At 37.9% G+C, this 15,594-nt stretch overlaps 2 protein-coding genes across 7 annotated transcripts in view; both read right to left on the reverse strand.

Moving 5' to 3' along the window:
* Positions 1 to 1,287: 1,287 nt before the first annotated feature.
* Positions 1,288 to 4,840, reverse strand: dkk1a (dickkopf WNT signaling pathway inhibitor 1a). The gene is made up of 4 exons (XM_027142172.2): positions 4,350 to 4,840; positions 4,123 to 4,258; positions 3,838 to 4,020; positions 1,288 to 3,733 (listed from the first exon to the last, which is right to left on the reverse strand). The coding sequence occupies exons 1-4, from the start codon at positions 4,539 to 4,541 to the stop codon at positions 3,426 to 3,428; spliced, it is 819 nt and encodes a 272-aa protein (XP_026997973.1). The 5' UTR covers positions 4,542 to 4,840; the 3' UTR covers positions 1,288 to 3,425.
* prkg1a (protein kinase cGMP-dependent 1a) overlaps positions 4,393 to 15,594 on the reverse strand; it is a 57,755-nt gene continuing 46,553 nt past the window's right edge. For 3 of the 6 annotated variants that reach the window (XM_027142158.2, XM_027142159.2, XM_027142157.2), the window contains 9 exons: positions 12,981 to 13,077; positions 12,647 to 12,786; positions 11,853 to 11,942; positions 11,582 to 11,723; positions 11,326 to 11,489; positions 11,085 to 11,207; positions 10,904 to 10,966; positions 10,506 to 10,572; positions 5,916 to 8,829 (listed from right to left, as the gene is read on the reverse strand). In XM_027142158.2, coding sequence (XP_026997959.1) covers positions 8,731 to 8,829; positions 10,506 to 10,572; positions 10,904 to 10,966; positions 11,085 to 11,207; positions 11,326 to 11,489; positions 11,582 to 11,723; positions 11,853 to 11,942; positions 12,647 to 12,786; positions 12,981 to 13,077 — 985 coding nt within the window. In that variant the 3' untranslated portion in view covers positions 5,916 to 8,730. Of the gene's footprint in view, positions 4,511 to 5,915; positions 8,830 to 10,505; positions 10,573 to 10,903; positions 10,967 to 11,084; positions 11,208 to 11,325; positions 11,490 to 11,581; positions 11,724 to 11,852; positions 11,943 to 12,646; positions 12,787 to 12,980; positions 13,078 to 15,594 lie in introns of those variants that run through there. The other 3 variants (XR_007140413.1, XM_047812609.1, XR_007140414.1) reach the window with 3 other exon arrangements.

Below are 15,594 nucleotides of genomic sequence, written 5' to 3' on the forward strand. Positions count from 1 at the left end.
TTCTCCTAACTTTATTTCCATTGCATATAGTAATTGCTGGCACAGCCTTAGCGTAAACTTCTCAAACACCGCCCTAGCTCAGAGTCTTTGCTGAACATGCTACCTGTATGTCAGCAATGGGGTATGATAAAGTAATTAGAGGATAAGATATCTCTGTGATTAACCTGCAATCCAGGCCTGGGTGCAGGACTAATTAGAAGTTAGCCAAGGCACACCAAAGGAAGGGAAGAGAAGGTCCTTGCAGCTGAACCCCTGCTACTTCCTCTGGACCCTTTTTATTTTCTATCCTTCTGTTGGCTTTGTAGTTTCCTGCTGTTTTGCCATGTTTCAGCTTTCATGTGGTCGGGTGTTTTTTCCCATCAAACTAGAGATGGCAGTCCAAGGGATTACATGTCACCATCAGAACACTCTCAGCAACCTGTTTATCTGACATGATGACTTCCTCCTTGGGGCCAAAGGCAAGCAATTCTCAGGGGAAATGTTGTGTAAGACCATGCAACATGATAAGCTATTTAAAGCAGTTTCTTCTATTTCAGTGCAGAATATTTTAAGACGGGTTCATTGTGCTGAATGAGTGCATGGGTTTGTTTTAGGTGATAATGATCAAACCCAGTGCTACGAATTTGTTTGAGGGAGTTTTGCCACTGCATACCTTATTCAAGGTGTGACAATCAAAACACCTTCAGGACTGAAAGTCTATAGTCAATAAATTTAGGAACCAATATGAAGTCCTGAGATACAATTGAATGTATGAATTTAGGATCATGTGGGACGTGACAGATGGGAAGATACACTGTGTAGGTGAAAGCTAGGCCTCATGAACTGCAGTGTTAAAACTGAAACAGATTGAGTGGGTTAAACACAGTGTGGGTTAAAACTTGATAAATAATTTTTTGTTAAGTAATGTATTGATGAAATAGCTATTTACTTGATTATTTTTTAACCATTTTTCCCCTAACCCTAACCCATTTCCAAGCAAATAAGAATGTGCTTTTTTGTACTTTCAATTTTCTAGACTTTCAAAGTACTTGTTACAAATCACTTCTCCTCTTCTCCTGCCAATAACTGTTCTATACATCAATCAATTCAGCATGTGCAAAAAAAAAAAAAGATCAATAATCTGTCTCATGCTGCTCAATGTGTTTAGAGCTTGAGCTATTTGTGTGTGGTTAAAGATGGATAAGCCACAAGACTGCATTGTAGAACTTCAGGATGAACACCCTGGCACTACCTCAGTAAAATTTTATGCTGTACAGTAGCAAAGACTTGTATTTTATTGCTCTGAAATGAATGAACACCATCTGAATTTGAAAAAAAACAAAAAAACAAAACAACAGGTTGATACAAATTTCATACGTTTAAATAATGTACACTCTCTTTTCTAAAGTCAGGTTAGCAGCTAACATAAATTGTCTAGACAATAAGTCTGGATCACTAAGTGGATATTTACATGGAATCATGTAAATACATGGAATTTTAATGGAATCATCCACATCTCAATAATAACACTTCTTACTTATTGAATGAACTTTTACTTGCTATGTCATTATTAAATATCAATAGTAAAAAGTATAAAATAATGATAATGACCTCTTAAAAACTTTGCGGCCATATGTGGGTTTAACGTCACTGACATATAAAACACAATTTTGGCTACCTGGTGTTTAAAACTGAATTCTTTTTAATACAACCCCATCAACAGAGATTTCTAGAGAAGAGAAGAGAAGTTGAGGTCCTACGACTGTAAATGGTTAGAAAAGGATTTCGAAGAACTTAGTATAGTCTACACTTAGAACAGAAAATAGCACCATTGGGACAGTGTTTAATGCTAGAGCACACCACAGAATGCACAAACAAATGACAAAGAAACACATTGTTTCAGCTGAGGAGCTTGCACTTTTATATAATGTCTGTTTGAGTCTACAAAATAGGATGTTTATATGAGTAGATATCATGGCAGAAACCACTCAGTATTAATTGTGACAGATATTCCACAGTGCTACTGGAGAAATGTTGTGTAAGTAGAGCTTTTGTTAAAAATACCAGGTGTTATATTTGGAGAAAACAGTTCTGGAGACCAACATGAAAACCTCATCCCATTTCCCAAGCATGCTGGGAATATAATAGTATGGAGCTCATTTCATGCCTTAAGGCCTGGTTGGCTTCCAAATGGACAAGAGAGTGTCAGGACATCTGTGTATAATGTGAGAACTCAAATGTTATAAATAAACAAGTCAAAGTCCTTTATCCTACTGAAATGCTTTGTCATAAGAAAATCCCGGGAATTTAAGGAGGTCATTCTTATATAAAGATGTATTTTGTGTATATGACGGAATGATCTGTGCAGTACTGATTAGTAGCTAAAAATGTTTAGTTTCATAAAGATTAAACTTATTGGTAAATGTGTGGTGTTTTCCCCCATGAATGACTCTTGTGCATTAATTATAATAAGAACTTTAAGAAAGTTAAATAAGAGTTTTCCCCCCAGTGTGGACAAACTATAATAACTGTATATTTGTCCAGTTCTCATGTAAAATCAGAACATAATGCAAGACATTCTGCTTTAGGTCACATAGCAGACATTTTCTCTTGGTAAAAACAATTATTTTATTTAAGCATCAATTTAAACCTCTTTCTCAGTAATCTTTAGCATTGTTTATCTTTTCCTAGCTATTTCTAAACAATATGGTCAAAGTATTAGCAAAAGGTCTGTAGATACAAGGTTGAGGAAAGTCTAGAGATGTTGATGGGTCCTGGGAATTTAAGGGGTTAACTTTTCAACTTTACAGCAATTTATGTGAAATCTAGCATAGGTTCTTGTTGGCTCTGGAAAAGGCCAAACAATCAGAGTCTTGATCAGAGTTTTATTTCTGGATCAAACTGTAATAGTTTTAATAAAAGTGATATCTTAATTAAGTTTAAAATAAAAATAGGGTTTTTATATCACACTAAATAACAATATAAATCATATCATTTGCATATTTACATTATTAGCATAGTGTCATGCAGCACCTGGTCTCATACTACTGTTACAGAATTGATAAGTTCAGTTAAGTGCCACATACAATACAGTAATTTACTGCAAATATATTTATAGTTCCCTTATAAAGGGAAGCATCATTCTGCCTTTGTTAAGTCTCTGATAAAAAATAAAAGGAATATCTGTCTTCAGTGGCAGAGTCCTGCATTTAGTCTTCCACAGTGTGCTTTTTCTGCATCCATCTGCAAAATATGATCAATCCGTTTAATGGAGCATCCTTTCCCGGAGTCAGTTTTCTGTATCCCTTCTGCATTTGTCCATGCATGCACATGTGATATTGAATGTATGTGTATGTATGTGAATATGCATGTGTGTGAGTTTGGGCATATTATAAGCCAGTTGTCGTTAAAAAAAAAAAAAAAAAGAAAGAAAAAGTCCTGCTGCCTCAGTGTAGCTGGCATATGTGGAGGTTTCTGTTGTTTTTGCGTGGCTGTTGCTGTTGCTGCTGCTCTTGCTGCTGTATATTCTGTTGCTGCTTTTTTGACCCTTGTTCTTTCTTGGCTCGGCACACCAAGCCCTGATCGCAGTCACAACGCTGGAAGAGCTCCAGGCCGTGAGTGTCTTTGCGGTGGTGACGCGTGCACACCTGGCCCTCAGTCAGCACTGGCTTACAGATACGTGACCAGAAGTGGCGAGCGCAGCACAGACCCTTGGAGCAGTCTGAGGACCTCAGACACGACTCCCCTTCAAGACCTGTCAGACACAAGAGAAAGAATGGGATTGGTGATGCGATTATGAGACAAGAAGAACATGTGTGCCATTTCTTAAGCAGTTTCAGAGAAAAGCGAAGTGCATACCTTTCAGTAGATCAGGTGGTCTTGGAGAGATGACAGTTGTATTTTTAGCCTCCTGTGTCACCACTGTCTTGTTTTGGTCACCTAATGCACTTGTAGGATTTCCTTGAACCTCGGTAGCCTGCTTAGTGCTAATTGTAGTGCTGACAGACTGAGTGGCGTTTACTTCATCTGCTTGGCAAACACCTGCAAATGAGCGCAAGTCGGATCACACTAACAGTTTTCATAGCACCAAACTATGTATTGTCATGTTGTTGTCCTTCAGGGACAGTTCGTTACAGTTCTCACCGTTAATGCAGCGGTTTCCTGCGCAGCACATGGAGTCTCGAGCGCATCTCTTCCTGCGTTTGCGGCACGGCTGACAGGTCCCGCGGGAACAGAACTCAGCAGCAGCGCACAGAGAAACCCCGCTACAGCTCTGAGGCTGACGGTGGAGAGTGCAATCAAATGACATTACTTTTAATACATCTTAGATTGTGACAGTGAAAAGAAATGAGAATAAATTACTAACGTACCACTGTGCGCACTCCGGCTGCCGGCTCTGTCTTTGGCACGTGCGGGCTCGCGCTCACCGGCTCAGCTGGACTTCCCGCTGCTCCAGGCTGCAGGTTCTTGATAGCGTTTCGGGAAGACGTTCCGGCATCAGCGATGCATATAGCGAGATGCACAGCTACGACTGCAGACAAACAGAGGGGCCTCATGGTCATATCCTAAACGGAGTTAATTCCTCCGGTGTGTTCAAAGTAGCCGCGGGAAAAATCAAGCCGTGTGAGTGGATGATCGGTGTCCGGGAGGAGGATGATGATGATGATGATGATGATGATGATGCCTCCGAGTGTCCGACAAAACGTGTGTGCAGAGCGGCAGAGTGTCATGAGCTTTATACACGTGCACTTTGTGTACACCCGCCCCGCCTCGCTGTGTGTAGGGTAACGAGGCCAGGGCACTGACAATTCAAAAGATACGATCTCTCTCTCTCTCTCTCTCTCTCTCTCTCTCTCTCTCTCTCTCTCTCTCTCTCTCTCTCTCTCTCTCTCTCTGCTCTACCCCCCCCCCTCTCTCCCCCCGGCTCTCTCTTTGTTCTCTGTCAGAATAACCTACCTTCCAACAAACGCACAGAATAGGATGCATGTCTTAAAGCGGGGTTTAAAGGCTATCATTAAACTCTACATTTCCTGCCCCTAAACATCTAGGAGGTATTAACTTGACCATTCGTATGTGCGTTATGTTTTGGTGCTACTCTGGACATTCATTTCAGCAATTCGTGAAAAAAAACTATCGTACGTGTTTAAGTCATAATTTAGGTCAAAACACAGACACATTTATTCTATATTATTGGTCCCAGTTTATGTTTGTATGTTTCATAATGCATTTGGTGCCTGCATTGTTAGTGTGAAAATTGTTCAAATCTGGTGACCTATAAATGGGCAGAACGTATGTGGGAGAACATTTCAGATATAACAGCTCCAGCAGGTATGATTCTCAGAGACAGAATGTGTAGCTGATGCTTGCTGGCCTGAGAGCAACCTGACTTCTATAGAATGTCAAGAACAGAAGATGAGGAGAACTTCTTCAGGCTTTCATTCAGGTGTGCCTGCAGGCTTTTCTGCTGGAAATCCCACAATCAGAGGCTCAAAGCACAATATGGTAGTGCTGAGGGTAGTGTTGGCTGCAAGAACAACATTATTCACGGTAGTTTGTCTTTTCCTGTTTAATTTTATTTTACCTCAATTTTATCTGCTTTTATTATATAATCTATCTATATGTATCTATGTATCTATCTACCTGTCTGTAGATCTGTAGGTCTGTCTGTTTAATCTATCTATCTAGTTTCTGATAGCTAAATTTGTCTTCGGTCATCTCTAACCTGCATAAACTCTGTATTGTGGAAATAAAAAATACTAAAATTCCATCTGACTACTATTGCATGGGGAAAGGTTTTGGTGTACTTTTTTCATGGGTAATGTACTGTGGAATTCTTAGAGTTGGTAATGATATCCCTGATTTTTAATAATCTGGCGCCCTCTGTTGGCGTAAAATAATAAGCTACCCTAAAGACAGAGACAGGGCTACATCAACGATTAAAAGTAATTTGTCTTTATTTCAGCTTTATAAAGTTAACAGCAGCCACTCTCCAAGTGGCAATGCACTACAAGGACCTCAGAATACAGTCATATAAAATAAACATTTTGGCAAAAAGAAAGAAAGAAAAAAAGAAAGAAAGAAAAAAATGTGATGCAGATTTGGACAGTAAAGGCATTCGAAAGAGTTAAGACACTTAAGACGGGTTCTTTTACTACATGAAGAAATGTCAAATATTTAATAATCTAAGGCATTATATATTAATGTTTTTCAATACCATTGCTAATGCCTGCTAGGGCTGAACAGCTTTATAATTAATGTGTAATTAATATGATGAGCATGTACAATATTACAATCCTTATACAGGGCTGGAACATTTTCAAGTAGGTAGAAATCACACTGCTGATATTTAACAGATGAATCATGTCCTTGCCAAACACTGGCAGTCAAAACAACCAAAGAAACCATACGTTTTAAAAAACGTATTTAAAAAACTTGTTTAAAAAAAAATAAAAAATTGATGAATAATGCCATAGATTTATATTGTGTCCATTTTGGGCTTTATAGTAAGCATTAGATGCAATTTACTGCAAATCATAATTGCCGTCTCCTCTTGGATTAGTTGCAGTGACTATGTCAGATCAGTAAGTAGAGAAGGGAGGACTTGGATGAGGAGGGCACTTCAATGCAGCTTCATAAGACATGGTATGCTATATGGTATAATATTCAGCATCGGGAGCTCAGTACAAATTCACAAACAGGATGAAACAGATAATGCAGTGCTATTAGTTTTCATCTATGCTGCCAGTCAAGCCACAAAAAAATACTGAGGCATCAGTATTATCATGCCTTAGCAACATGTAATTCTGTGTCTCTGTCCAATTTCACAGTGTCAAACTGTGTGCAGGTTAAGTTAAAAAAGGTAAGTGACTTTTCACAATAGATTGTCTAAAATATGCTTGCAGTATTAGAGGAGATTGTTGTGTTGTTGTGGTGAGCGTTGAGGCTTTGGTGCAGCACACAGATCAATAGAGAGGATTAGGATGCCATTGACTTAAGGCACTGTTTCTTTTTATGGTCAGCACATTTTAAAGTAAAATGTTGTATCTGTGAAACACCTGAATTCATCTAAAGCTATTTGATCATATCATTAGATGCACCCAGATATGAGGCTGTTAAAAGCTCACTTCCTCAAAGCTCACTTCAGAGGTCTGTTAAAAACCTGCCTGATCACAGTGGTTACTTACTGGTGACAAACAATTATGTCTCACTTTAGCCTTGCCTTACAGCTGTGTTCACATTACAAGACTTATTGCTCATTCAATTTTTTTATTTGCTTAGGTCTGATCAGCTTTGATGGCTCACATTCGTAAGTTAGTGACCCGTATCTGTCATTAATGTAATCAGACCATGAAGCACTCACACACCATTTTCCGACCCAATAATGATCATCATGCTCTGTAAACATAAACTAAATCTTTTTGACGATCCATCATTATCAAGGCAATCAAATCAGCACAAAGTTTATTTGCTCATGTGCTCAACAGGCAGCTTGTTGGCTGTTCATGATAAGATTAAGAAGGCAGAAAATGTCCTGCTGCATAGCTTTTGCGCTTTTTCCCATCTCGTACTGTCACATCTGCGTGGACAGGTCTGTGGGTGTGAGAGCAGAGACAGCAGTGAAGTGTGCATGCATAATGTTATATACCTTTAAAATAATTTTTTTTTTAAAATATTTTTTAAAAGGATCTGTCTTTTTTGTATTTTTATAATTTAAAGTAATATTCAATATGCTAAAAAAGATCAAAGAAATAGATTTATGCCACATTTAAGTAAAAAAAAAAAAAAAAACTGGGCCAGCTTCAATCTTGTAATGTGAACACAGCATAATAGGCTGTATCATATTATAAATAAAGCAGATTACCTAAATTCAATGAGCTTCTTGGGCATATTATATTAATAATGTCAAGATTTTGAGGCAGACTAGGATCTGTGATAAACTGGGCTGGTAACATCACAAACTGTTCAACTTTCACTTTTACTCAACAATAATGTAATAATGTATTTCTTACATTATTATACAGCTGTCTGCCTCGTCAGCTAAAGCATAACATTTTAGGGTAATATATTAATATGTACATGTTTTGGAATAACCTGTAATCATAACTTACAGGCCTGTCTGGACACCCTGATTCCTGACCTTTATGTGTAGTGTTTCAATTTAGTTTTGTGCAGCACACTGTACTGAGTAGTCTGCACAAGAGTTAGAAAAGACTTTCCAATCACGGAGTAAAAGCAAACAGTTGAGGTCACAACCTGCTACAACATATCCACAATATCCTTTGTTAAGATGGGCTTGTGGCAGGCACACACACACACACACACACACACACACAGACACGCACACAGACACACGCACACACACACACACACACACACACACACACACACACACACACACACACACACACACACACACACACAATATGAATATATTACCCTGCCCTTGTCATTAGGACTGATGTACAAGCAGTCCAGTGTACCATAAATCCACGGGGACTTTAATTCCTCTCCTGCAAGACCAAAAAAGTTAATTGTTTTTTCCCCTCGAATTGGTCTGTTCTCACTCTCTCTCTCTCTCTCTCTCTCTCTCTCTCTCTCTCTCTCTCTCTCTCTCTCTCTCTCTCTCTCTCTCTCTCTCTCTCTCTCTTCAAGCGGTTTTTAATGCAGCCTGTCCCAAAAGAAGCAGCTCTGTTCCAGGCAACAGTGGAACAGGTCTTTAGTTTAGTGTGGATTTGCTTGTAGTGTCCAGATTTAGAAATCTATATCCCAGCCAGAGTTATCATCAGGAGGAGGGTCCTCATTGTCCTCAGGAAAGCTGTCAAAGTTGCTTGTGTCTGTAGCTGATGTGACCTGGGAGTATAGCATAGAGCAGGTTGTAAAAGCTTGTCCTAGAAAACTATGCATGCAACTACAAATGTATAATACAGAATGCTAATTTAATATCTTACGGCATCCTATTGTCAGTAGCATACAATGTAAGCTACATTCACACAAACAGCAATTTTATCTTTGCAAGTCTACTAGTTGCCGTAGTAATAATGTTTTTATCAATGGATAACACCTCTAGTATTTTCCGTGTTGCCATTAAAATATAATGTTCTAGAGGGAGATTTGGAGTTTGTATAGAAAATGATCAGTGTATATACTTGCCATATCATAAGAGATGAAGTAGAACCAGTGCCAGTACCATGTGCTCTACTTTCTTCACTCTCATTGGTAGTTGCTGCATCTGTCACTTCATATTTCCGTAAAGTTAAACTATTCTCAAATTTGTCACATTACTGGACATGGCTACATCTAGTCATCATCAGCTGCTATCCCAAATATCAGAAAAAGTTGCCAGCTGCCATTGAAAATGAACAAACTCTGGTTGCTTTGTTACTGGATGAGTGGACCTAGCATTAGTGCAGTGTTAGCTCATTTCCATCCCTGTGAGCCTCCCCAGCTGCATGGTAATGTACATGCCTTTACATAACAACAGACTTGGTGTTTATAGGTTTATCTGTGCCTGAATTTCCGAGACAGACACACTGATATGTGATCTTTGTTTACTGTTCAGCAGAAGCACAGTAGGGTTTTGTTACCACCTGCTGGTTTTCCCTCTTTTAGCAGTTTTGTAGCTAACCGCCAAGTATGATGTTGTGTTTTTGCTAGTGTGTGTTTGCCAAAAAAGGATCATGCAAACTGTGTTAACGGTACTTGCTGTTTAATCTGCTTTCTTGCAGTCGCTAGATAAAGCAAGCAAAACCAACAAAATCAGCTGGAGGAATAGAAATCTGTATGCTCTATATACTTATACTCTACCTATGTCCACATATCTGTGCAGTTTAAATTAAGTCCAGTTTCTGTGGAGTTAGTATTTGGATATTTCCACAACCAAAAAGAAAATGTTATTGAAATCTAGCAGTTGATACTGAAACTGTAACATTCATACAAACGAAAGCTGAAGCTGCTAAATTATATTTACAGAAGATCCACCGGTATTAGTGCCACCATTCAGAGTAATCACTACACTGTTATTAGACACATTTAGGTGGTTTTCACACTGTGATTGTTTGTAGTGGCATTCCGGCATTGGTCTGGTATTAGACTCATTTGATTCTATGGAACCCTGGTGTATTTATGTTTATCTAACGTCATCACAAACCCACATGGAGAATACATCGCTCACCATATTATTGTTATTATCGTCTCTTCTGTGTCCCACAGAGTTCCCCTGCAGCTAATCATTGTGTTTTAGAACGTCAGCTAAAACATAATGCACGGGTTAACTCTCTTTCTGAACAAGTGCAGACGCAAAGTACACGGACTCAAGAGTTTCGGATTCAGTACCGTCTTCCTGGTCTGTATGGCAGTTTTCACATTACCAATTTTTCATGCAAACCGTGTTGTGATTTGGATTAAACAAACAGTGTAAAAGCCCCTTAATATAAAGTGGGACCAAATTCAGAAAAAAACCCGTGGAATGTTATTCTTGTAGTTTTTTATGTGGTATTTTAAGTATGAGTATGCAGTTCTACACTTACATTAGGGATGATTGGAGGCGTGAGCGTTCCCTTCCTTAATCCATCCCAGTTAAAGCCTTCAAACCACCTGTCAAACCACACAATCATAAACACTGAAGGAGCTGAATGAATGTTTCATTAAAAAAAAAAAATAATCCAGTACATTGCTGAATAACTCCTTAAGATTTGCCTTAAGATATTTCACTACTTTACTAGTGAAAAGTGTGTTTATTATTATTTCTTACAGTACTTTATTGCCAACCCTGCTGCCAGTAAATTAATGTAAAATGTACATTCATTTTTTACAGTGAGAGTAAAATTAATTATGTAAGTTAATGTAAATAATAAGATATATATTAAGTTATTAATAATAATAACCTAGAGTTAGCTATACAACACAAATCCATAAATACACTCACTTGTGCTTTTGAATATCCTTGACGCCATTTTTCAGATTTCCTAATCTTTCAGAAGGAGTGTCCCTAAAATTGAAAAAAAAAGAGAAATAAAATCAAACAAACAAACAACAACAATAAAAGTCACTGAGTGCTATTGTACCAGCAGTAGGTGTTAGTTATTTAAATGTGTACTTGAACACACCTGCATAGCTTTTTAATGAGATTGGCAGCATTTTTTGTAATCTTCTTTGGAAACTCAATCATGTCAATGCCTCTAAGTATGATGTTGTAAGTCTTCATGGGGTCAGGGCCAGAAAAAGGAGGGCTAAAATATATTTGGGGGATTAATGTTTAGAAATTCAAATATTTTTTTATTAGATATTTATAAATGTGACTGCTAAATTAGGTGTTATTTATTTACCACACAATGCACTTTTATTTACCTGCCTGTTAGTAGTTCATACATGAGGATGCCTAAGGACCAGTAGTCTGCTGAGATATCGTGACCTTTGTTAAGAATGATCTCAGGTGCTACGTACTCTGGTGTACCACAGAACGTCCAAGTCTTCTTCCCGAATCCGATCTTCTTAGCAAAGCCAAAGTCCACCTTCAAGAAGGTAAAGAGAATATTTCACAGTTCCTTCTACATTCAACATTTAATAGATGCTGGATACACATCAGAAACTGATATAAGTTTACCAGTTTGGCATAGCCCCGGTGGTCCAGTATAAGGTTTTCTGGTTTGAGGTCTCTGTAAATAATGCCTTTGGAATGCAGATAGGCAAAAGCCTCCACTACACATGCCGTGTAAAATCGTGTAGTAGAATCTTCAAATGAACCTCTGGATTAGACAAAAGAAACAAAGGCAAGAATGAAATCCAGTCATGAGTTATGATGTTGGATCATGGTGGAAATGCAGAAATAAACAGTAACTGAGGAGCTAGAGTGAGTATAGGTATGTAGAGCTGACCTGTCTCTGAGGATGGTCCATAATTCCCCTCCCAGACACGCCTCCATCAACATATACAAGTATTTACTGTCCTTAAAGGTCCTGTATAGCCTGAAAAATAATCGAAAAAACACTACCATTAAGGTTGCGGTATAACCATTTCACAATGAGTCACAGCACATCATCAACGTCACCGTTGACTTTTTACGAAAGGTTTTGTGTCTATCTATGATACCTGAATCTCTTTGACTGTTTAAAGTTGCAATATTCAGATATGTTTTCTTACGCAAAATCATGATGGAAAATCATATAGAACATGAATAAAAGAGATGGTTAGAATTACTTGGCTGGAAAAAAAAAAAAACTTTTTGAAATCTGTGTTACATTTGCATTTACATGGCCTTACTGTCATTGTACTATATAGACAGTCACACCCGTTTACTCCACTCTATGCGATCATGCTAATACCATAGCTTAATGCTTATTAAAGCTTATTATGAACTAAAACGTAGTAGATGTGTTTGTACATGATTTATGTTTTGGCATAAATGTACAATAAGAACTAATGTCTATAAAGAAGCACTTCTGTGCATAGGTTTTGAACAAATCTATGTCTTCTCTGGGTTGATAAATGAAAGCCAAGACTATTTGCTCATGTTGAATATTTCAGAGCAACTACTGTATGTGTGTTGTACATATTATATAAAAATGATTGATCATTTTTTTTAATTGATCATACATTTTTATTTATCCTGGCAGTGTGTGTGAGTTTTGAGGTGTTAATGTGCATGATCTGAGTTTGGTATTGCGAATACCTGACAATGAAGTCCGAATGAGCTTCCTGCATTATGAGTTTCTCTGAGCGGATGTGCTCCTGTTGTCTGGTGTCTACAATGTGGCGCTTCTTAAGGATCTTCATAGCAAATGTCTTATACTCGTCACTCTTCAGCTGCACCTGGAATTACAAATTAGGCAGCAAAGTTCCATGTAATTCCTTAAGCAGATTTTTTTCTTAATACAGGCTTTTAATTAGTTTAAATGAATTAACTTAAATTGAAAGGCTTGAGCATTGTATACATGCTCCACATACTAGAAAAAATTCCTTGCATTTGAAAGTGGTTGTCAAGCAAGATCAAGATTTATATTTACCAACTCGACACGTCCAAATCCCCCAACTCCAAGTGTGTCTATGATGTTGAAGTCTGACAGGTGCAGGTTGAAGAAGAAGGCATTCTCTGCATCGTACCTGCATGACACCAAGCGGAAAAATGCGAAGCGTTTAGAGGAATTTAACCGGAAGGAAAAGAGAGCTGGACTGGGACATTTTTCATCTTTATCCTTTAACACCAGGAACCAAGATTCAATTCGTCTCACTTCTGCACAAACTCAGGGCCTCAAACAATAAATCCTTTTAATTAATTCAAAACTACTGTCTACATTCTGCTTACTCTTTAATCCATTGAGCTTTCACTGATATGGTATCCATTTGGACTGTGTATTTTTAATAAGACAACCTGCTCGATGCTTGATGTAGTTTCACATTTCTCAGAATGTGGCTGATCCTCTTTGACCAACCTGGTTTCAACAAACTTGTTTCTATCAATTTTTATGATAAATTATAACCTAAAAAGCATAATCATGTCCTTCAAACTTTAAGAAAGGTTAAAGAAATTTTCAGTAAATTCCTTTACTTATAGGGAAAATAACTAAAGTACACATTAATCAAATCCATTAATTTCCAAAGGTTTCAGAACATATCTAGGTTTTCCTGGAATACTGTGATTATTCTTGTGCCTGATTGCAATCTTTGACTTATTGCTTACAGCCAGTGACGTCCCATAAGGAGAGGGAGGGAGGGAGAGAGAGAGAGAGTGAGAGTGAGAGAGAGAGAGAGAGAGAGAGAGAGAGAGAGAGAGAGAGAGAGAGGTGGCGGATCTTCCAGCTGGGTCTTTTTAAAACGGCGGTCACGTGAGCATATGAGTAATAACACAGTCATGGCTGTGTTTGGCTGCCTGGTGTCAAACAGGGGTCATTGTTTTCCAAATACACTGCCAAGGACACTGACACACACACACACACACACACAAACACACACACACACACACACACACACACACACACACACACACACACACACACACACACACACACACAGTCTTATAATCTTTGTCAGGACCTTACATAGACATCATTAATAGTGTAGCTAATTAATAATCTGCCTACACCTAAAGCTCACTCTGACCTTTTTCTTTTTCTTCTTTTTTCTCTACATTAGTTCTTAAAATATAAAGAAACCTGCACCGAGCACCACCACTACCACACACACACACACACACACACACACACACACACACACACACACACACACACACACAAAACATATTCTCTGGTTGGAGTTTAATCATCTGCTGATACTCAATTATTACTGACTAGATTTTTGTCTTGTGAAGGATAAAGGTTTCTGCATCAGACATAAATATACGTTTGGCATACTATAGGGTGGCCTGAGCTCCAGGAGTAGCACACAGCTCACAGCTCAGCCTGTAGATGGCAGACAGCTCTCAATACGATGGGAAAATAAAAATTCTGGTATAGCGCATGACACACTGCCAAGCCCAAACACAGGGCTGTTGTTAATCCCAAGGATTAGTCAGACCTCAGACAGTGGAATATTGCCCAAAAAACTCTAGAATAAGGAGTGCAAGCTAAAGATTAACAGCATACTTCATAGTTCTTGGGTCTTTTTTTAGTTAAATTTACTTTTAATGATGGTCCTTTTAATGAAGTTGTAGTTAATTCTTTAGAGATTTAAACAGATTCTATGCACTTAACTAGCAATACTTTATAATCTTGTATTTAAAGTACTTTTAGATTTTGTAAACCAACAATGAAAAATCATACAAAAACAAAGCTTATTATGATATACTTTTTTCTATATTATTATTATTATTATTATTATTATTATTATTATTATTATTATTATTATTATTAATACTACAACATTGTAAATGTTATTTTACCATTGAAATGAGCTGAAGCATTTGTGCAGTGCTAGCTTGCTGCTCTGCGCACATTCAGAGAGAGCTTAGCTACATGGTGATATGTGATAGCAGGAGATATCTCTACTCAATAAGTGTCTGTGATTTGCACCATGACGACAAGATGGAATAATGCTTATCATGCACAGATGTCGGGAACAGTGCATAAATAGCTCATAAGCTAGGGCTCTAAACCTCATAATCTCCATATTCAGTGCAGTATTCGGTGGCCTTTAGTGAGGAACACACCCTGTTTATGTAACTTTTAAAAGAGATTGGTGCAATGTCATTGATGTTTATGTACTAACTTAACATTTTTTCCCTAAAAGGTGTGAAATTTAATTTCACCACATGGTGGAGACACTGACCTATCTTTTTGGTTTGACATCATTTTTAGGACACACTGCTTGACAGTTTGAATAGAAACCACAGAGATCTTTTTTTAAATTCTTGTTTTTTTATCTCGTTCACTAAGAGAAAAATTATAATAAAATTTCTTAGTGTTTGCTGCTCTTGGATCATCTGAAGTCCATCTGATTAGATTCCTCTCAGATTTTGCCAACACATGCTACCAACTAGACTTGGAAAGTTTTTTCACTGCTTCTATTGACAATACTGTGTTCTCCAGCCAGTGCATTCGTGTGAAACTCTTACTGAATTGCTCACACATAAATGGTCTGGAAGAGTCTCTTAACAATTTACTGGCATGGGTCACATAACATATA

The sequence above is a fragment of the Tachysurus fulvidraco genome, chromosome 4 (genome assembly GCF_022655615.1).
Source record: "Tachysurus fulvidraco isolate hzauxx_2018 chromosome 4, HZAU_PFXX_2.0, whole genome shotgun sequence".
Classification (NCBI taxonomy): domain Eukaryota; kingdom Metazoa; phylum Chordata; class Actinopteri; order Siluriformes; family Bagridae; genus Tachysurus; species Tachysurus fulvidraco.